Source organism: Chaetodon trifascialis, chromosome 10, assembly GCF_039877785.1.
Source record: "Chaetodon trifascialis isolate fChaTrf1 chromosome 10, fChaTrf1.hap1, whole genome shotgun sequence".
In the NCBI taxonomy this organism is placed as follows: Eukaryota; Metazoa; Chordata; class Actinopteri; order Chaetodontiformes; family Chaetodontidae; genus Chaetodon; species Chaetodon trifascialis.
The window spans coordinates 15,167,866-15,191,915 of NC_092065.1; the positions used below are offsets into that span (position 1 = coordinate 15,167,866).

Genomic DNA, 24,050 nt, shown 5'->3' on the forward strand with positions numbered 1-24,050 from the left:
TCTCACGTCCACATCTCCGTAAGTCAGCCCATCCCATAGGCCTAGTCACCATACCACCCATACCAATATCATAAATGACTGTGGGGGAAGCCTTCATTAGGGCAGCACCCCCCTAATCAGGGCATTTTCTTTGTGCACATTGGGATGGTGTTTTATGGCCCAAATGGGGCTCCGTTAATGAGGAAGTACATGTCTCCATTTCCTGTCTAGCCAGGTCGGCAGTTCCTGTATTTGGCCCTATTATAATCACGAGGCTTTTTTAATGAGCTGTATTCATCTTGGTCATGCATCGAACACCATGTAAGCATACAAAAACAGAATAAATGAAAAGACACGCAGGATTAATTACACTACAGAAACTCTCTTTCCAAACATTGTGATACAGCCACGCAGCTTATCGTCAACCTTTGGAGATGCGAGGAAATAAATTACAAAGTGTGTCAGGAAAGATATTTAGATGTCTTCATCTCTTCCGAACGGGCGCCGGGCCACTCAGTGCACTCCAAGCTACATGGGTTTAAACCCACACGATGACAGCTGAATCATTGCAATGTCACAGTAAATTCTGTTAAAGTGTCCCCACAAACTCTGTGCTTTTTCACATTCTGCTCCCGGCCCGCTCATTCTTCTCAATCCCCCCTCTCCACACCTCTGATCTCTCGGTGTCCCCTGTCTTTTTTTTCTCTCCATCATCCCCTCTTCACTCCCAGGCCTCGTTGACATTAACCTGGAGCACTTGCATTTTCCCATGGTTCTCCATGTTGCTCTCCGCATGTCAGAGCAGGAGGCTTTATGGCCCACATCCATCAGCGTCACATGCCAGGATTTATGGGAGATGGAGTCCAAACCTGATCGCTCTGAATCAGTCTTGCTGAAGCCGACCCCTGGGCCGCTGTGGGATGTAATGGATGAGCATCCTCGCCCCCCACCCCCACCTCTCTCCTCACCCATACTCGGCACCTCTCCCTTCATCTCTTATGATTTTTCCTCCCCTCTGCCCATCAGTCCAGTCCTCTCCCTTGCCCTAGTTGGCTCGTCTTGGTCATTCATTTAAACCTAATGGAGATTTGGTTACCAAAAATTAATGAGGCAGACTCACTCAAGGAAATATCCAAGTGCACATGCACCAACATACACTCCTGCAGGCATAAGCTCATCATTCATTGCTGTGTGTAGGGTTTTATTTGGTCTAATTTATCATGACACTGTATTAATAGGCAGCAGTGCCCTTCAGAGGAGAGATGAGAGGCACCAATTAACTCTGTTCACTGTTCAGCACCACAGACAGACCTGTAGGAATGACAAAGGTCTGTCAAATTACTCTGTCCTGTATTGCAGACCATCATGGTAAATGACAAGGGAGAAGAAGCTCAGTGTACGATCGCATAGAGCTGAATTAGATCCAACATTTTTACAGACGTTTTGTACTTCTCCGCCTGCTCTCTAAAATCCCAGTAGGATTTAAAAATCTTTTTTTCAGTCCAATAAGCCTCCTCATGATGGTCCAATAAGCCTCCTCATATGCGTGATCCTGCCAAATAAACCTAGAAAATAAAAAATGGTTACGCCTTCCTACGAATGTCAAGCTTTCTGTTCTCACATGGCACATGTGCAGTTTACTTATCATTTGAAATCAGTTTCTGAAACAGTGAGATTGATGTCTGACAGAGTTTCACAAAACAAAGTAGATGTCTAATTTCAAGCTGGCGACCTTCAGTTTGGCCACCTGAAATAGAAACTGTTAGCGGTAGCTTGCTAGTCGATTTTGTTCGGAGTACCTAGCTACATATGTTACATATGCTATATGCATATTGCTACATATGTGATGTTGTGCTAACAAAGTGAGGCTAAAGCTTCACGTCCAAAAGCAAAAGTTAGCACCAGTCCAGGATCCATTTAGACAACATTAGTTAAGAAACAGCATTGTTCCTGTGGTGTGGTGTGGAGCTGGTGAATTCTAGTACTATAAGTGTAATAAGAAAGGCAGAATTGTGCTTATGTGTGTTTTAGATTTTTGACAATATGCTTTTGCTTTTCATGCTACAGGTGGAGATGCACTAAGCCACTTTTTTTCAGTTCTGGTCTGATTCCCATACTTGAATTTGGATATCTGACAACATCAATGCCAATGTCATAGTTGTTGTTGTTGTTGTTGTTGTTGTTGTTGTTTACTAAACCACACAGCACTTATTAAAAAAAAAAAGCCCACCAAAGTCTGGGACGTCATATCATCCAGCCCTGTGCAGAATGAATAAGCTGAACCCCCGTGGTCTCTACATATAGTTCTGTTACTGAGGGAGTTAAAGGTTAAAGATCAAACTGTGTGCACTGGTTTACAGCAGGCGTTATTACAGTTATTTGATATATTTACCCAACCTGTTCACCTTCTAACCTGCCTCTATATAGAGCTGGTTATCTAAAAGTTGTACAGCAAACACACACACACTCATTTCTCAACTGGAACACATGAAATAATATTGCCCTGCGGCCCCCCAAACTGGTATGTACCCTAATAAAGGCTTTATACCATGACAGAAACACAGTGAGGCAGCTCCGACACCTCTGAGCCTCCCTCAGCACGCACACATCCACACACACATGCACACATCAACACACACAGGGACTGTGCCTGGTCACAGGTCAGGAGAGCCTGTAGCTCTCCGTGGTCCAGGGGAGCAGAGCCGCTTGAACCTGTAATATGCTCTTCTCTCCCCTGGTGCCACTTGTTGTGGTTTTAGTGCAGGGGAAATTACACCTGCTCTCTCGCCTGAGACCAGCACTGACACACAGAGACCACTGAGAGCTGTGGATTACACGCTCACAAACACGCAGACACAAGATCATACAGGTAAACCTAAGAGGAACTCTGAAATCAGGCAGCACGTGAGGGTGTGCACGCGTGATGCTGCGTTGATACCCCAACATCGGTGATCAACACAACATTTTATAGGAGTGCTTCACACACCATTAAAACACTGGTACCGTTTTGAAAGTATGAGCAGCCCAAATAGCAATAACAGATTAACAGCCCTGCTCTCCTGCTGCCACTCCCACAGGCGAGATGGAAAAGAATCAAGACTATGACCTGACTTTACCACCCAAACACAGCACGCATGGCCTGAAAACATAATAAAACAGTGATTTATTCCCTTCTTATACACAAGATCAATCTGGTGTAACAAAGTTGTGTAAGATTAGGATACATTATGCTCCTAATACTGTTGTGTAGGCCTAGTCATTTGCCAATGTGTAGGCTTAATCACTGGTTAGATGAGGAGGTCGCTTCATCATCGAAATGTTCACCTAAAATGAACACAACATCTAGCCTACTCTGCAAGTCAAATGTGAGCTGAGAGATAATCACTGATATGGGGCAGGAGAGAATGAAACTAATAAAAAGGCAGTGTATCAAAGTATCGCAGTTAAGCATTAGTCACGTGAGGGCAACTACGCCACAACTCTGATGTTCTCTAAATGAATCCCCCTCGTCCCATGCTTGATTTATGGACCTGTAAAAACACACGTTGTTTTTAATCTACTGCTGCCTGAATCTGCCCCTCTAATGAAATGTGGATCTGTGTGCGTGTGTGTGTATGTGTGTGTCTGTGTGTGTGTGCATGCGTGCATGTGTTTGATAGTGATGTATGGGCTAAGGTCTGATTCTTTGAGCATGAATTTTCTCTCTGATAAATATGCAGTCAGTTACACAGACTGATTAAGCTGTAAACCAGTGTTAACTCTGTGTCAAAGCACATACAAACACACACATGCAGTACATACGTGCACGCACACATGCACACAAACACACACATACATACACACACCTTCCCAGAAAATAATGATAGCAGTGCCTGGGGCAGGATTGTTTGGATGCCTGGAGCGGTTCACTGATATCAATTCCATGAGACCCGACTGCAGAGGATGTCCTATAAACACAAGACAAGGCTCAGAGACACGGCCATATCAGCAAAAGCCACAGAGTTACAGAGTCAAGAATGATCTGCAAAGTTCTGCACCAAGATACGACGTATTGAAGGGGGAATAAATAGAGATAAATCAAAATTCAAAATATATACAGTAACGTTCAAAAGTTTGGACTCTCCTCCGTATTTTTGAAACGTCTTTTAGGTTTTATATGAAGGGTTTCCAACAAACAAAAAAAAGGAAAAGCTGTACAATGATGAATGAACCAGACTGACAACTAAAAGGGCACAAAGACAAAGACACCTTTAAGCAGTAGTTAAGTAAGAATATAAGAAATCATCAGTCATTGCTTTAAGGACTGGGAAACAAATTATTTGTTTGGTATTTGGTGGAAATGGTGACAAAAGTGTTTTGGGGGCAAAAACATCTTAAATATAAATAACATATTTGGTGTCTGAATTACTACAATATATTTTATCTATGTTAAAATTGCCATTGTTGTAGATTCCAAGTTTTTGAATGCTAGTGAAAGATTGGTAAGAGGTTTTTTTATGCTTTTTAAAAACTTTGTTTGAAAAAAAGCAATTTTCAGCTCTTTTTTTTCTTGTTTGCTAATAAACACGTAAACAGCGAACAGCCCATTCTTATCACGTCCACAGCAGCATCACAACGATACCACACGTTTCTTTCAGAGACTGTTGGGAGCTTTGCGGCCGTTACTTTTGATCGGGCTGACATTGAAATATGTGACTTACAGCGTCAGAGTGGTCAGACGTGGCAGCTGTTGACTTGTTGTGACGCACTCGTCTGTTCATTAGCAGACAATCCCTCCGTCCTTCACAACAAATGCAAACTGACAACAGGGTACAAGCGTGCACACTTTCCCCTCTCTCACATGTGAAACACAATCAGACATGGACATGTGGGGCACCAAATGCACGCATGTGCATACACGCACACACACTCATTAAGTTCCCATCTCACGTCTGAACGTACTCTTGGTGCGTTATGAAGGATGACGAGAGACAGCATCAGACAATTGAAATCTCACGGAGACATCAAACACAGAATTACATCTAATTAGCCTCTTGCATCCCCTATGAACTTTATCATGGGATCAGAGAGCCTGTGCTGATTTCAAACTGTGCTAAAGATGCTAAAAGAGCTCGAGGTAATATCGGATAAATGTTATAGCCAGTTGCCAGATGGTTTTTTGCATTTAACGTTACTATGTTTGCTTGTTTGGCAGACATCAACTGAGCCTGAGACTATTTGGCTGCAGCTTATTACAACTGGCTCCTCTCCTGATTTAAAACATTACAGCGTGTGCTGGACTTGTCTCCCTGTGGTCAGCACTTCTCAGACTTCAATAAAAACATTCTCGGCTGGCGGAGAGAGAAAGAGGGAGAGGAAGAGTGAAAGAGATCCAAGCAACCTCTCACCTCTCTCATCATAAGAAGCCCTAGTCCCAGGGCTATGAGCCCTCCTTCAGAGGGGTGAGTGAAAGAGTGAGGGATGAGAGTCTGTCAGGTTCAAACAACAAAGAGGTGCTGCCTTACACATCCTTCCTCAACCTGTCCCCTTCAGTGGCAGTGACATCATTTAAATCATTTAAATCCTCCCCAACATGACCTATGGCAAGTGACCCGTCATTCTAACGCTCACACCTCCATGTGAGACGACTGCGGAACTGCTTATTTAGCAGAAAGTACCACCCGGCTAACTATGTGATTTATTCAAAATTATTCCTCCGCGGTGCTCCTTCACACAGAGCCTTCGCCCATAGTTCACTGTGGTCCAGGCAATTAGGAGCAGGCCACACCTCTTCAGGAGACAGAGCACCTGGCTAGAGCAGACAGACATAAGGAGGAGGAGAGCTGAACGGCGCACAGCTTTCCACGATGGGCTGGAATAACTAAGCAGAGCAGTGAGGGAGTGAGGAATGCAAGCCAGGCACTTTAGGATTCATTTAGGTTCCCCCATCTCCCTGGTCACTTTATTAGCAGTCTGGGAAGAGTGATGCATGTCCCAAAGCTATGCAAAATGCATAATCAAGCATTTAAATACACACCATGTGAATGGGCAATGTGCACCTTCATGTGCACACATAGTATACTTGTGGAGTGACTTACATACATGCACACTCATACACACACACACGCACACACACACACACACAAAATGCTTACGAGTGTAAAACCTCAAGGTATTACTCTTACGTACTCTTACACGTTTATACTAACAGTCTATACTACACAAAGCCTCTTTTAGAATTCCCATAAGCTGCATTGTAACCGTCACCTGTGCAATGCAAAGGAATCCTCAGTGGTATATTACAGTAAATCCTATTGTAGTTGCCAAGCTTTGGGCGCTTGCTTGTTGGAGGAATAAGAAGTTGGATAAATTCGAGGAGAAAGGGGGTTTCCTCATCAAATTTACATATCGCAATTGCACCCTCATTCCATCCATCCTTTCTGCTCTCTTCAGCGTCAAGCCGATGCAGACCTTAGCTGGGGATGCGGGACCTTTTTATTCCCAGTCTACAGACAGAATGCAGGTAGGAAGCAAACAAATAAACAAGTAAATAAAGAGAGATGAGAAGGTCTCCCCGGAGAGGCGAACACATGCTACTAATACGCGAGGAAACAGACCGATTTGCCCGATGCCTCATCCTGGAAATAAGGGAGAGCCGCCACTCCCTCAATGATTCAGTGGATGCACCTGAGATTGGAGGAGAGGATTGGGAGAAAAGGGAGAGGGGGAAGTGCAGGTATAATGCCGCTGTAGTCTGGGGACAATCTGAAAAGGGGCTCTTGGGCTGCTTAAGTACAAGCTTCAACATCACCAACAACAATCTCCACTGGATTTCTCTGAGCTTTAACAGTGGTGTGTCAGCAAAACCATATATGAAAGAAAATTACTTTTGTTTAAGCCTTTAATGAAAGAAAGAGCACCATGCGAGGCATTCTAAAGCACCATGAAAAGGCATGCATGTTTTAATTAAAGCAAGCGATTGAGAGAAATTGTTGTTTTGGTATTGTAAGTTTGTCATGATATGCTGTTGAAACAAGATAAAGTTCTAAACCCTGGAAGACATAAGACCTAAAAAATGATGAACTATGATCTACTGGGCTTTCTGGCAGCAGAGAAGAGTGCTACAGACCTGCTCACTGACCTGGGAAATGGGCTGCAATTTCCTTAATCATTTTGGGAGAGAAAAGAAGAAGAAAAAAATGGTGCGGAATCGAAGGGTGAACGGAGGGGGACAAAAGTCTTTTGAGGCCTTTCTGAAAGATAAAAAAAAAACAACAAAGAGCCAGGGAGCAAGGGAAGCGAGAGGAAGAGTGACTAAAAGAGCAGCATCCTGAGGCCCTGGAGGGGGCTGCAACCGACCAGGTCAGCATTTCACATGTGTCACTTCCTGTTGGCCTCAGCGGGAGGAGCGTGCCATGGCATGGTGGCCGGCGGGGCACAAAGCCTGTCAGACTGACACAGGAGGTTATGCACCGGGCAGACGGGCAAATGCAGGCACACATGCATCAACACACATACACCACTTTTCCTACGCAAACAAGTGTGATTCGGGTTAAATGTAGAGCGAGGGTGACACGGAAAGAGGTCCGAGTGCATGCATGTACTCTAATGAACATGGTCATGCAAGAAACTAGTTTTCTGTGAGAAATGAGAGACTCATCCAGAACTTTGCCACCTCACGCTGCTGTATGTAGGCCATGACGCATAAACATGTGACTTTCTCATTATAAATGGCAGGCGATGAGCAGAGAATAGCGGGTGTGGATCGGTGAGGTTGTGCATCTGGAAGGCATGGAAACACAACTTTATGTACTGACATCCTCCAGAGGAAACTGCCTTCTTTCCGTCTGTCTTTCAAGACCTTTTCCACCTCTGCTTTGTCACAATCCAGTCATTTCACCTGAAATAGCAGACGCTTGCAAAGGTACATTGTGTCTCATTGAGAACCTCTGAGTCTACAGTGCATGGCTGGATTATCTATATATAAATTTCTATAGATGTAAATGCTTGAAATGGTGAAGGTGGAGGTTTGTGGCAGAGGGTATGAGGGTTTTGTTTGTCTGGTTTTTGTATCTAGCAGAAGAGCTGTCTGTCTGTCAGACTGGTCTGTCTGTCTGTCTGTCTGTATGAGTGACCACTGCTTATCGACTCTTGGTCCGCCTGTCTTGCTGTGCCTCTCTGGCCTGTGTTAATGTTGCTGCTTGACATTGCAAGCAGCAGGCTTTTTTCTCCCAGCAGCCTCAGTGGACACTGAGCTTTAGCCTAATTGGTTCCAGAGCAGACCCTGACAGAACTCTCCTCAGCGGCACACAGCCATATTAATATCCCCCCCGTAACACACACACACACACGTGCACACACAGACACACACAGCAAAAACAAGCACAGCAATCAGTGACTAGCTCGCTAATTAACGCCCTTACAAAGCATCTCATTAGCATGTGTTGTAGAAAGGGGCAGTGGGGGAAATAAGCATTTTGGATTAAAAAAAAGGGAAATAAATTACAAAATAAGACCATGTATGGCTGTGTGTGTGTGTGTGTGTGTGTGTGTGTGTGTGTGTGTGTGTGTGTGTGTGTGTGTGTGTGCGTGTGTGTGTGCGCATTGTATTCCACTCAGGGGCCAAGGGCCTTGGTTGGCCCACCGTGCGCTGGGCTGTATCTCAGGGGAATCCATTACAGCTCTCGGAGGGAGACATTGGAGTCAAAGATAAGCAGAATTTTAAAGGCAATCAGGAAAAAATAAATCTCTGGCACGCAGGCAACACTTTGGTTGTTAACCACCAACTTAACCTGCCTGCACTGTGAGCGGAATAGAAGATGGATAGGCGAGGGGCTGTGGGAAAACAGCTACGTTAAGTCATAGTTAAGGCAGAGGCCAAGAGCTGCAGATGCATTTGCACAGTAGAGCTACCTGAAGGACTCTATATGACAATAGTGAAATGCAAAACACATTTATATCTGGAACGGTGCATGAATCAAGATTTTGGCTCTGCAAATTTATTTGCCTTGTCTCTTTTTGGTGTAAATCTGTTAGCACGCTTCACTCTCAGCATTTCCTCCATCCGTCTTCCTGTCTCTCCCAGCACCCATCTGCTGCTTAATCCCCTCCTGGTTTTACAGTGGCTTCATCACCGCCTGTAAAAACAGCCCCCTTTGAACCCCATAAAGGCAACCAGCATCAGGCTTATTGTAAAACACAATCATAAGGTAAATGTTTATCCCCTCTCCGCCACTTTAAACTCCCCTAATGAGCCTGCTGGAGGGGTTTCACCTCACAGCTCGAATGCAGGCAGAGAAAATAACACATTCTGCTCAGATTAGGTCTGCGGTGGGGATGCAGCTAAAGTCCCATCATGAAAACAGTATGTAGCATAAACACAGCAAGAAACTAATTTGATGATAAAAAGTCAGCAAAAAACACAAACAGGTAATACAAACTCTGAGGGGCAAACGAGCTCGATAACATCAGGCATGAATACTTTCATACTACATCCCTGATTGCCAAAAAGTTGGGACGCTGTGTAGAAAATAAATGAAAATGGAATGCAGTCACTTGCATGCAAACTGTGTTTACCAACAAAAGTTTCACAAAGTGTTTCTGAGTCCTTTATAATCTCCTTTATACAATCATGTGTTCACAAAGTGGCGAACCTCTCTCCATCCTTGCTTGTGAACGACTGAGCCTTTCCAGGATGCCCCTTTCATACCCAATCATGATGCTATCTCCTGTTACCAATGAACCTGTTTACCTGTGGAATGTTCCAAACAGGTGTTTTTGGAGCATTCCACAACTTTCCCAGTCTTTTGTTGCTCCTGTCCAAATTTGTTTGATACATGTTACTGCATCAAATTCAGAATAAGCAGATAACCCTAACCTAAAAACCAATGAAGCTAATGAGGTCAAATATTAAATATATTGTCTTTGTGCTGTTTTTACAATTTATTATCAACGCAACAAAAACGATCACATTCTGTTTTATTTCTGTTTCACACAGCATCCCAGTGTTTTTGGGAATCAGGGTCATAGCTAAAGATTAAGTAGAAGCAAAGGTCAGATTTGTTTCTTCGGTAAATTGTATTGTTCTGTTTATGCTGTTCCTGGCAGAGCACAGTGCGATTGGCTGGGAAGGATAAGCCCTCTGACACAGCTCTTCCTAACAGCCAGTGGCTGTTGTGACCTGCCCATTATCCATCGGCGACCTCACTATTATACCCACTGTCGGTGCAGTGCGCTGCGCTGCGGCCACCGCCCTGCGCTGCGGATGAGCCATCGCTCTCACCTCTGAGCAGCAACGCCAGCCCACACAGGCAGGGACGCACAGACAGAGTTACAGAAAGAGAGAGTTCAGAGTAATAGTAAGCAGGTAGTTAGAGGTCAGGGGTCCTCTGCAATCGGGACAGCAGTTCCACTCCTGGCAGCCAGAGCGGAACTCTGAGAGGGACCTGGAAGTAGATATGATGACCTTTTGTACAGAGGACCCCAAAATATACCCTCTTATCAGAATGACCTTAGCGCAGGAGCATGGGAAGGCAAGCGGAGTCCATCCATCATCTTAAAGATTAATCCTCCCCTCTATTCTTCTCCTGAATCTATTAATAATGTCGCCAGAGGGGAGAATTTGCAGCAAAGATTTATTCTGATATTGTGACTTTTATTCATTAGCCTATAACGGGGGGATTCCTTGAGAAGGAAATATGGAGAGAGCTTAGGGAATGCTAATTCACCACTCGTGCTCTGCTTGAACTACACAGAACTCCATTAATTTAATCGTTTAATTCGCTGACAATCCGCACATGCCACATGCCAATGTGCCACAAACAGGAAGGACTATCATTTACACTGCAGAGTTCACCAATCATTTGATCTTTTGGAGCAATTCTAAGCAGCCTCCATTTGTCAATTTGCAAACATTTAACAACATCTTGGATGACTCTGTGGCAGGTGCGAAGCTTGAAAATCAATTTGACTGCAAAATCTGCTACTTGGATCTGAGCTTTTCCTCACTCATTTAGACAAAGCAGCTACATTAATAGATCTGTACACTGGATTTCACACTGTGGAGCAGCACTGACAGCCCCAGGGGCATACTTCAATTAGAGACTTGGGTGAGTTTAAACACTGCAGATCTACTCTCGCTCAGAGGCGTTTGTCTCCCTCTCTCGCCCCCCCCCCCTTTCCTCCCTCTCAGCCGTTCTCTCTCCATATCTGCGCCGAGCACTCACTCTCCTTCTTCCTCAAGTCCTGCTCTCTGTAATCAACCCAGCGCTAATGGCTTATTCTTTCTGCTCCAGCACCCACATTTCACTTGTTTATTTTCCCACACTCGTAAATCTGGGGACGCGTCACAAGCGCGGCGATATTAGAGCAATAATCTGAGGTAATTATCAGATGCCCTCTCTCGCTTTCTCCCTCGCTCCTTCCTTCCCTTTAATTCTCTCTCGTGCTTTACACAGAGACACCCATACAGAAGTTTCTTCACCTCTCCTGGGAAGCGTGCAGGCAGTTCAGAGAGCCAAAACCTGAATAATTTAACTTTCTCATTTAAGAAAAAGGCATCTCTCAAACAAGGGAGACCTTATATGTGGATCATTAACATGTATTTCATGTCATGACACATGAACTAATGAAAACACAGATATGTCTCAGAGCAGTTTGGCTAAACTGAATCAAGATGTCAAGAAAAAGTAGAGAGAAGTAAGGTACTGTGCATCAGGTTTGGCGACACAGACCATACTTGTTAGTAGGATCAGTTCTTTGTTGGTTTAGGTCTCTTCGTGGGAATGCTCGCATTACCAAGCTTACACTGTAAGATAAAAAAAGAGAGTTTCAAGCTCACTTACCCACTCCTGCTGTATGGCGCTAACTGCCTTGCTGGCCCGGGACAGGTTTCGACAGGCCAAGATCACACGGGCACCATGCAGAGCAAAAGACCTGGCTGTCTCAAAGCCTGAGACATGAGCGGGGAGACGGACGGACGGACAGACAGACAGACAGACAGACAGACAGACAGACAGACAGACAGACAGACAGACAGACAGACAGACAGACAGACAGACAGACAGACAAAGACACGAAGAGAAAAATGAATGAAAGCGAGCAATGCTTCAAAAAGATTAGTTTTTTCTGAAGATAACTTTGATTCTCAGGGGTTGAATCTACTGGGGCGGTGGGGGTGGTGCTGGTGGGGGTGCGAGCTAAAATCCCTATCAATTTTCCATATAATTTCTTTCAATGAGTAACCCAGTGGTCTCGTACAGAGAGTTAATCATTTCTCTCTGAAGTGATGAAACTGATTGAATTATTGTGGTTCAAGACTTCTTCCTCTCTTCTGAGATAAAGTTTCGGATCTGACCGCCGGCTCTCGAGAAGGTGCCGCCGCGCATACTGGGTTAGAGGAAGGGAGGTCGGCCGTTCATTATGTTGGCAATTAAACAGCGATGGCGGTAATTATGAAAACACGGCTCATAATAGAGGGACTCAAATGAACAATCGAACAGACATGACATTCGAGCTGAACCTCGGTGTGATATTTCAGCACATCAAAGGGCCTCTGATAAGGACACAGCTCCCATGAAAGGAGGTCCGCAGATACACACAGAATTTATCAGTCCGAGACTACTTCATGGCTCCATCCAAATCATGTAGTCACGATAAAACTGACAAAAACTGGAGATAGAGGGAGAGAAGTTCATTTTCTAAATTACAAGTCTAAATGGGTCATTTCAACCCATAGGTTGAATTCATTTATGAGATTTTCTTCTTTTTTTTTTCCCTTCACCGTATTTTTATTTCCTTTGACATTTACGATCTTTCGAAGTGTCACAGAAAAGTTTAACAGCACGGAGAAGCGTCACATCTTCCAGCCCCAGTTCTTCAGTAAATACAAAACAGTCAGATGCGCACATACTGTACATTGAACAGTGCGAGTGTCCTGATTGACAAACTGACAGGCGCAATAATTGATGGTGGCAAAGAGGGTCTGAGAGGCAGAGTGTATCAGAGGGTGGATTAATATGAACTGTAATTAGATTATACGTCTTAATCTGATTTTCATTAAGAGCAAAACTGGGAGGCCTAATTGTGAGGAGAGTGTTAAGGACTAATATCTATTAAAACTCAAAATTGGAGTCGGATTGGAAGCCCTCTCTGACAACTGAAGCATGGAATTAAATTATATGACACCTTATTAGGTGTAATGGAGGGGACTGTGGCGGTGAGCAGAGATCATTTCGCTCACAGGAAATGGAAAGGAAAATAAAAACAATATGACAGGGAAAAAAAAAACGAGCAGTGTGTGAATTTGCAGGTGGAGCAGCAGGCTTTAGGAAACACGTGTCATAAAAGCTTCTCAGCGTCATGCAAAATGTCTGCACTGAAAGTGAACATGCTGAGGAGAATTAACATTAAAGAATATTCAAATTTCTATAACAGAAACAACCCATGAGCAGCAGCAGACCGACCTAACTTTGCAAACGTTAAAAAGAGGATTCCAAACATGCCATAATCTAAAAGCTTTTTCTAAATTGGACATGGGTACCAGCTGCTGGTAAACAACAACACCTCACACTCACTTGTTGTGTGTACAAACCATGAAAGTGAAATTAATCGACACCAGTGTTTTCCATAATGGAGAACAAATTAGAATATGGCAGCAACAACAGCAGCCGTGCCGAAGCCATGTATTTCCAATGACAAATAACAAGGGCTTGACATTAATTGTGAAATAACGAGAGCGGCGTTGCTGTAACAGAGACTCCCCGCCCTCTCACCCATGTTGCCGGTAGAGAGGGCCGCACTGAAATGAGTTCCTGGTCAGGTGTACAACTAAAAGAGCCTGTTTCAGCAGCGTACGCTGATGGTGGAACATGACGAGAGGTCAGACAGGGGTTTCTTTTGCTCTGGGTGGATCAACAGACGCCATAAGCTGTTTTACAACACGTGAGGCCTGACTATTATGCTGGGCTGTAATGATCTTTCAGGTTCTTTTGTGTAATCGTGGTAAAAACAGATGCATGCAGTAAGAAGAGTCAACACAGTCAGGACATGTCTTTTGTAAAAAGCCAGCAGATGAAGATGACAATTCAGCCCGGTTCAAGCAGCTGCTCTGATCGTGTGCTTGTTCAATCTGATGATTCACAACGTAACAAAAATACAGTAAATGGCTCGGCTGTTGTTGAAAATTAGTTTTACTGTAATGTATAAAATGCATAAAAAATTGTGCAAAATGTCCATTAAGCAGTGAATGCTCTTCATGGTACATTAGGATCCTGGCCCTTCTGATATCCCCCAATAATGAGTGTGATTTAGTGATTTCACGCTTTGTTTGTCCTCCTTGGCCCGCCGCCCCTCTCTGGATCCCCCATCGTACACAGGTGTATTGGCTCAATGTAATGAGATCATTACCAGCCTCGTCAGTAAACGTGTTTATTTGGCAAACGGAGCTGCCTGCTCGTTCTCTTGATCTGCATCCAAAGAGGCATTTAACTAAAATAAGCTCCGTAGTACAATTGAGCAAACAGAAGTCAATTCAGATCATTACAAGACCTGTGGGTAAACGTGCAGTTCCCACAATCCCCTCTCGACAGAGCAGAAAAACACACGAGCGGCGCAGATCACGAACAGACTCCGTATCAACCCAGCCCGACGAAATGAAAGGCACTTTAACTGGAATGCAGAAAGTGAAAATATGTGGCATGCTATATTTCTGAAGCAAAGAATATATCTGATAAATATGTGATTTTTAATTACACTGTTTATATGTGTGTGTGTCTGACGAGTTTCATTTGCTGCAGTGATTTATGCATCAAAATTCATCGGTTAGTTTGTGGATTATAACTTTATAGATTTATTGAGGGTGATGCAGATCACGAGCAAGCTGCGGTCCCCCTCCATCTGGTCCCATGATGCCGCTGCACCATCACTCCCTAAATTCCACCCTTTTACCCCAAAATCATCAGGCAACATCCAACATCCCTCCCTACTCCATGTTTAGTGCACTGTATTTACTGTAATCCCGAATGTGAAACGTATGCACGATACAGCGCCCTCAAACATGTGCTTTACTTTCTGCGATATCCTGGAGTCCACAATAAACAAGGAGGGAAGCTGTCAAATGCAGAAAATGATGATGATGTGCAGAAAAATGGTTCTGATCGGCAGCTACTCTGCAATGCAACACATTTCAAACATGGTGCTCTGCCTCATGCATCAAGAGGTCAATTCTGACCCGTCTCAGGAAATAGAGGTAAAAAGCAGCGAGTGATGGGATGAATTTGTTATAGGATGAAACTGTAAATATAAAGTAATAATGGGATGCCTGCACTACTGACTGAGAACATGGAGCATGTGATCCACAGACTTGGATCACATGCTCCATGTTCTCATGTTTTAATGCCATCGAGTGCTTGCCTTTGTGCATAGGTTTATCATAATGAATGCATTCAACGTCTTTTCTTTGTATCATCACTAGAATCCCCACATTTTATCGATGCAAATATTCCAATTGTGGTGTTCTTTACTTGTCAGAGATGACACAAAATGATGATGATTCATAAGTGTCCAAAATATGTATTTACAGCTCACTATAGAGTAAACGCGTGTCTTTTACACAGAGTGAATGAATGAACACAGTAAGACAGCCGAACTCCTGACTGCCTCAGTGATGAGTGCACCTGTTCCTGCTGCTGTGCATTTCTTGTCCCAAGAAGTGAGGAACAGCACCCCACCCCCCACCCTTGCTTCTGACTTTTAAGATCCCCTCTAATTCCCCTCCATTAGTCCAAGAGGAGGGAGATGTCACCCCAAAAGTGGGATGTATGGTTAGTAATTACAGTCCAAGGTTGAGCTGTTCCAGGCGAGAGCACTGGAGTGGTTCTATTACCCCTCCCTGTCCCCTTCTGCCTCCTTCCTACCCCCCCCAACTGCTGTCTCACCATCCATGCAGCCCTATCTATTGCCCACCCACCCCCCCTTCTCTTCCTCTGACCCTCTGTGTCAACCTCCAACTCCCTACACAATCTCTCATCATGGCCTCACATCGCACTGGTCACCCCTGCTCCTCCTGCAGCCAGCCTTACCTGACTACCTCTCACACACACACACACACACACACACACACACACACAGACACACACAGACACACACACAGACACACACACACACACACACACAAGGATAAACACAGACCCCAGACCCCTGCTCATGCACACCTATCTCCTGAGCACTGGAGTTATTTTCATCACTGTCATCACCCCCCCCCCCCCCCCCCTTATCATGTAACTTTCATCCCCTCATCATCTGCAGACTGTAAACTCGATAGGTCTATAAACTACTTGACTACACACAATAACCCAGTACCCTTTCATTTTATTTTACCTACAGCCTTTAAGCACATATATGTATTCCATCCTCTCTCTCTAACCACTTCAGTTCTATTATATTAGAGCTGTAATCATTATTGAACCCTTCTGGCCTCCAGCATAATACTCTTTGCATGTTACACCAGTTTGAGTCTGCATAGCAAATTTCATCCAAGGTTAATAAAGTTAAATAATTTGACTAACCAACCATAACTGGTTCTCATTACGTAGCCAATAAACACATTCATCAGAGAGGACATGAAATGCCCGTTGAAAAAAAATAAAGCTCTCCTTCGATTTCCTCGGTGGCTCAGTTCACAAGCTGACACAGAGGAGAGACAGAGCAGGACGCGGGCCGGCCACCCCCTCCCCAGCGGATACGCACACACAAAACACTATCAGACTCCTGAATATAAACACAGATGCACTCTGGATGTCATCTAAACCACACGCAGCCACTCAGAGATGCTCAGAGACACACACGCGCCGAGACACAGACACCGCACGCCACCCTCACCAGGAACATCTTTTTATCCATCTAATTCCTCCCACTATGAATAATGCATTCCCCTCCTTACGGAGGCTCGGGTTTAACGCATCACTGCGCGGGTCTTTAAGGGGGTCCTTATTCATAAACAGCAGTGCAGTAAATACCAGAGCTTTGCAGCCAATTTAATGGCAGTTATGCTTAACAAATCTGCCTCAATCTAATGATCAGCCACAAAGCTAGGCTGTGGGTTTAATCTGCACACAGAGGCTCCCCCAGCTCTGCGACTCACTGAATATGCTAAGGGATCTCTCCATCCAGAGAGAGGAGAGCAACGGCCTGACACTTAATCCTCCCGACACAACACCGGGATCAACACAAACATAGAACAATGTTAGTCTTTCATGAATAAGAATAACATCCAAAGTCCTAAAACACTGCAGGGACGATGCATGGAGACACCGAAACATTATGGAGCGCTCCTTTTTCAAATCCTTGCCATTCCCCATCTGGACTGCCTGAGTCTTTTCTGCTTCTTATTCTAGCATTGACCCTGCACCTAAATAACAGTACCTTGTGGAATTTAGCACTTGCATTGAGACTGAGTCGAGCTTTGCATCTGCTGCTACTGCTCCACAACAAGCCACTGTGCAGAATGGCCAAATAAAGTGAAGATAAAATTCTAACCATGTTGACATCAAAAGAATAAGCCCTGCAAATGTAGAGTAGAAGAAGCTGTGAGAACATATAAACTTTAAAAAGTTAAACTCAGCTAAACTCATCAATATTTCTATATGAGTTTGTCTGGAAATAGAAAAACATCCATTACTAAAAGAGAAATCACTCGTAAATGGAGCTTTTCTACTGCGCTGGGATTAAAATAGCACATGGAAGGCAGCTGTGCCTACCTGAATGTTTTAGATGAATGAGTCAGAGGGTCAACGTGTTATTTCTGACTGCTACTCATCATATGTTCTGCTGACAACATAGCATGCACTGCAAGAGCCTCAGAGACTGACGCTGCTCCCCAGGTAGGGGGACACATGCATGTAGTTACACACAGGTCCCAAAAGAGATGTCACAGGGCAACGACTGTATGTGCTAGGTGAGCACAATACAAATATAGTCTAAATATTTCAGGAAAGTGCCTACGCTTTAAAAATGAGTGAGGGAACATAAAGAATAAAAATCAGAGATTTTAATTTTTTGCCAGTGTTGTGAACTCATTTCATATGAGGAAAGGAAGTATGTTTTCTCTTAACCCAGTGGGTGCCAGAGATATCACGACAATGGCCCTTTAAGGACAACTGTTCCATGGACCCCTGGCCAGTAAATAACCTGAGAGTTAGTTGATAGAAGGGGAATTAGAGCCAGAGCAGGAGTGTGTAATGGGGATGGATAGGAGGCTCAGGCCTGGGTCAAAGCCGCTTAGGAATCAATGCAGAGGTACAGGTGTACAAGCACAGGTCTATAAGAGTAAGAAAACCTTTAAAGAGAAGGGGAGAGAGGGAGGGAGAGAAGTAGAAATAGAGGGAAAACAAACTGCGATCATTCATTTCCATTATCACAATTAAAAACACCATTCGGGTTGGTACTGGTTTTTAATTTACAAAAGAAAGCAGAGAGAGGAAGACTAATGCTGGGAACCGAGCACAGCGATCACATCGGCAAGACAAACCGCATTACTGCCTCGCCTCCCAGCATCACTGCAATGGAGCTTCAAGGCTGGTCACAAAACCAGACACTATGACATTTCACGCATAAATAAACTCATGTATGTGCTTTTCATGTTCATGTGCATTAAGAACTAAATCAAAGAGCTGAAATGTAAATTTGCTAATTATATAATATCCCACCATTACTAATAAAAATGTCACAATTCCTGTGGAGGAAATAAGCACTGAAGAAAATGGAAATAGCCCTGACACTTGGATTAAAACACTATTGATGCCATTAAAATGCTAAGTGGGTCCAAGCAATTGGCATAACCACATTTCACTAGTAGAATGTCAAAGGAGCACACGAGTAGTAGCAATTACTATTAGAATACAGTTAATTATGGGTGCTGCATATTTAATATGTAGTAAAGTAAAACAAAGGTTATGTTAATGTGAGTTTATTAGGCATTCACACACAAAACTGTCTGTGTTGTAGCCATTTGATGCATTCTTTTGTTAAAAGTTGCTTCTTTCAAATGAACAAATTGTCATTTCCTAAACACATTGCAGCAAATCTTAAATGTGGATTATGTTTTTCATTATATAGTTTTTTAACTAAGGCAAAAACAGGCACATGTGAAGTAGTTAATGTGATAAAAGCTCAAAAGCGTCGTGGACCTCCTGTGCCCTCTTGTGGTAACAACTATTTTCTCCTTTCCCCCTACATAATCATTGCTCACCACCTTTAATCAAAGGGCCAAATACTTTTCTTTTGTTTCAGAATCCGCAGTATTCAAGCAATCTTTGAGAGCTCCCCAGAGAGTGTCCTGTGATGTTGACAGTACGCTCTCGCTTTTTGCCTTCTCAGAGTTCTTTAAGATAATGATGGAGTTCTAGTGATGCAGAGAGGCCATTTAAGTCAGCATTCCTGGTTAGGATTCATTTTTTATCTTAAAAGAGAACACAGGCCTCGCTTAAGTTGATGATGAATTTCCTTTTTTCACCACTTTGAGCCAGAGGGAATGCCTGTGGTTACTTAACCAACTTGAACACTTTAAACAAATGAATTACATCCAGAATTAAATGTACAGTTTGTGCACTTTCAACCTTTCCCACAGCCATCCCTGCACAAGCACCCCATGTGTAACCATAAGGTACAAGCTTGATTCATGACTGTGCTGTGATTTTGACTTATTTGTCTAATGTGTGCACTGCAAAACACACACACACACACACACACACACACACACACACACACACATAACAAAAACACACCATCATCGGAGTTCAGGTCAATTGAGAAGTTATCTGGAAACAAGTAATATACAATATGTGTGTGCTTTTATGTCAGTATTAATAGTAATGACATATTTAACTTTTTGAAATCATACAAACATTTCTCAAGAACAAGAACGTTCTGATTTATATTGTTTCTATATGATGCATCCAACTTATCCAATGTTTATGAAGAGACAGACGGAAGAACATCAAGGTCAGGAAGGCATTTAAGTTCACGCGCTTTTGTGTTCAGTGAAGGTCCCCAGGCTGCTGTAAATCTATGTACTACAGTGCTGCTTTGCAGCATCTCGTAATACACACACAGCAATTACACTGCTGTGACTTTCCTTGGGACAAGGGATTTGAATATAAAGACAATTAACGATTTTATGTTTATTTGATTTCCCTCATGCTGTCATTATCTATCCCGAACAAAGCAGCAAGTCTGAACAAATGGCCACTACTTGTGCTAATTTAAACTAAAGGAAAGAGGAAATACATTTGTTTCCAGACCATTATATAGTGAGCCATGCATTTGCTGGGTACAAATGGACACCATTCATTACAGTTAACAATGACATCCAATTCAGCCCAGCTAATGAACTTCAATACAATCATGTTCGGTATTAAGGAGTGATTTGTTGAGTCTAAGTGTATCATTTTGGAGGCTAATGTTGATGAATGTCTGGTTGTGGGGAGATGGGGACTTGCAGGGTGCAGACATGCTCATCACCCTTCTACTACAGTGTAATCCCACAGCACCACCTAGTGGCATCATCACGGAAATACATTTTAATGCACACCAATGATTTCTACTATGACATTTTTAAACTGTTAAGCATTTCGTCAAACTCACCAATACCAGAGTTGCCTCCAGTAATGAGGACAACCTTGTCAGAGAAGTCACGACCCTGCAGGATCTCGAGAGCAGCAGTATTCCCATCATACCGTTTTGGCTTCACTATCACATCCTCTACTGTAAATGCCTGTCGTGGGTCAAAATATGTGGTCCGCTTGTTAATGTGACTGCAAATGACAGGAAATAGGATGTTATAAAAGAGACATGATCCCAAATTTGTACACTCTAGCACTTCCTGTGAGGCCAAAATAAGCTGCCTACTTACTCAACATAAATGATCTGTCCTTTTTCATCAGTTTCTTGCTCCCAACCGTACGGTAAATCTGTGGGAAAAGGCAGACATAATTTTCCTTTAACAGCCAGAATGCACAGGGAAAAACACAAATACTTCTGCTGTGACAGCTACATAATTTCTAAATATTTTTACTGTATGCAGCACTTTCACAAACAAAGTTACTGAAAACAAGAAACAAGGAATTCAACAAGGCAGATCTGCTGGGTGCAAAGTGAAGGTTATAACAGCATTAGAGAGCACACAAAGCCATTCTGAATGACCCTCAAGCAGACAAAAATACATTTAAGACACTGGAAAACAAGTGAATGAAACAAACCTCCAGCACAACGTTTTTTCTTTCCTGTCTTGGGGTGCTCCCACTGTGTCTTCATCTCATCGTGGCTGTTGGTACACAGGGACAAATGAGGATCGGAAAAATTAACATGGCCTTGTGCCTTACTTTAAATCATTTATTTATCTACAGTATGAGCTGAGAACAGCACACATTGATCAGAATCAGTGTCATGTCAACGTGCCAGATTCAGGCACATTTTCATCTGCAGTCTCTGGCTTGGCTGATGGTACACATTGAAAGAAACAAACAAGAGACAAAAGGCAAGCACAACCACATTAAATTACATATAAGACACAGAAGAAATGTAACATAATACAAGTTGTTATGGAAGAGGCACACACAATCTGCAGATGAGACAAAACATTCAAAAGGACAACAAAAATTAAATTCAAGGACAAAACAACCACGATCACATCACATAGGCCTATGGCATGCAATCTAACTTCAAACATGTCCAACATATCAATGATAGACATTGATAGAAAGAGCAAAATGAAATAATAAGCATATATCATGTTGGCAGACTGTTTTTTCTCACCACAGGTCTTCCTGTGTCACTACAGCCAACCTAGTGCACTGTCCCATCACTGATGGGGTTTTAGGATTTTATATTAAAAGAGTGACTTGTCATGAAGCTTGTCTCTCATTATACAACCTAAATTTCTCAAGCCGAAGTGCTGCAGCTACTGCAGAGCACTGCAACTACTGTATGACTCGTGATACCACAGTCACAGACAAGACATTTCATATTAAATGAAATTAAATTTAAATGTCTTTCAAGCACCATTTCACATGAAACCTACCGCAACGTGAGATCTGTCGACTTTATGATTCACGCTGCCACTTCAGATACCAGAGCTCATTTAAACCGGTGTAACAGTTAGCTAGCAAGCTGAGTTAGCCGCACACTGATAACACTGATGCTTCTTTAGGTGTGAACGGGTCTAAATCTAAACTCCTAAATACAGACATATTGGTGTCGACAGTTAACGCTAGTAGAGGTTTTCCACTTACTTTGCATAGTAGACCCAACCATCTTTCGTAGATCTCTCTTCCCATCCAGGGGGCAACTCATCGTCACTATCTGTATCGTCCATACCTGCGTATTTTAGAGCCGCCATAACTCACGTTTTTTGATTTATGGGAGGGTTCGTTTGTTTATTTGTTTGTTTGTTTGTTTTCTCCACGTAAACGATGGCCCACAGACAAAAAACAGTGAGGAGTATCTGTTGAAGGATGAAATAAACTGTCAGAGTAGAGAATTACTAACACAGCGTTTCCCAGCACTTCCGCAACAACACTGTGACGCTTGCCGAATAGCCTTTTGGGAGATTGAGGCTGAAGAAACGTGAGGCGGTTGCCACCATAGGCATAATATACGTAGACGCCTCATTGACTGACGCTTCCTATTGGAGCTGACGTTCAGCGCGGCCGCCATCTTGGATGGGTCTCCCATGAGTCCCCAGTGCATTCATTTCTGCGGAGGAAAGTGTATGTCCAGCTACAATTATCATCATAACTCTAATTTTTACCCGATTTTCACACGGTTTGGTTTGTTACAAACGTCAGAGATGTAGTTATGATACAGGACGCTGTCACACATTAAAAACAAATGCTTTCATGCTGAAATACTTTGTTAAAGAGCATAATACAGACATATGGTATGGCATATTAATAAATGTATTAATGAATTAATTTTAGATTTTAATAAAGAAACAGTTGATTGTTCATTTGATTTCTCTCTTTCTCTCTCTCTCTCTCTCTCACACACACACACACACACACACACACACCCCGTCTGGCCTGACGTGTCTAAATTTAAACAACTGTTGATGTGTGTATGTGTGTGTGTGTGTGTGTGTGTGTGTGTGTGTGTGTGTGTGTGTGTGTGTGTGTGTGTGTGACAGACATGTGTATTGGACATTTGTGTCGGAATAAATCGCGTCCCGTATTAGTTCAATACGGGACGCAACATTTAATTGTCAATTAAAGGACGATTCCGTATTTTACGGGACGGGTGCCAACCCTACCTATAATTGAACAGCCAATTATGTGGCGAGATTGCTGCCCCGTACAAAATAAAACAAATATAGAACAGAAATATGTCAGATAAGACGCTACATTGATGATCCGTTAATGTCAGGAAGCACCCAACAAGCCATAGCTTCGATGAGCCACAGACGAACGGAGTTCGATTCACCTGATCTAACAAGCAATTGATGAAGCACTGAAAAAACACTTTAAAAACCTTCTCATGGTCAATTTTTTAAGCCGAATTACTCAGCAGAGCATACTGATTACTTTCCCAGATCGAAAACACGCGGACCGACGCAGATTTTGGAGAAAAAGCGAGATAACTTTAAATTTGTAGATTTTTGACTGCGGTTTGGCGAGCCCCGCAGCGTCCCGTTAGAGTCCTCACTTCGGGACGAAAGCGACTGCCACACTGTCAAAAACAGTTATATTTCTCCGTAGATTTTACAAAAAGATCATAAACTATCGCTGAGTTTTAGTCATGTTATTCAAATGTGTACTTTTTCCATAATGAGTCTTACCTGGCCACAGTCACAACGGCAGAGTCCCGTGATCTTGCTGGGCAGGTGGAGGTCTGCTATCCTGCACGTTCACATACAACCAGATTGACTGTCCGTGTACATGTGTGAAAGAAGATTCATCGACCGGTATCGAGGAACACTTTTAGGTCAAATTTCAGGTTTCTGCGTGAGCTCAGAGCGGGACACAGTGGAACCACACTGCTAAAAGGGATTTGGGCTTTTAGTCAGAAGGACTATTGCTGTCAAACTGAGAGAACTCTGCCCA

At 43.2% G+C, this 24,050-nt stretch overlaps 1 protein-coding gene across 1 annotated transcript in view; it reads right to left on the minus strand.

Moving 5' to 3' along the window:
- The window catches only part of wwox (WW domain containing oxidoreductase), a 127,646-nt gene extending 105,098 nt beyond the window's left edge, over nt 1–22,548 (minus strand). The window contains exons 1-5 of the mRNA XM_070972114.1: nt 22,245–22,548; nt 21,213–21,277; nt 20,867–20,924; nt 20,599–20,768; nt 11,802–11,908 (exon numbers count right to left, since the gene is read on the minus strand). Coding sequence (XP_070828215.1) covers nt 11,802–11,908; nt 20,599–20,768; nt 20,867–20,924; nt 21,213–21,277; nt 22,245–22,351 — 507 coding nt within the window. The 5' untranslated portion in view covers nt 22,352–22,548. The remainder of the gene's footprint in view (nt 1–11,801; nt 11,909–20,598; nt 20,769–20,866; nt 20,925–21,212; nt 21,278–22,244) is intronic.
- Nucleotides 22,549–24,050: the final 1,502 nt, after the last annotated feature.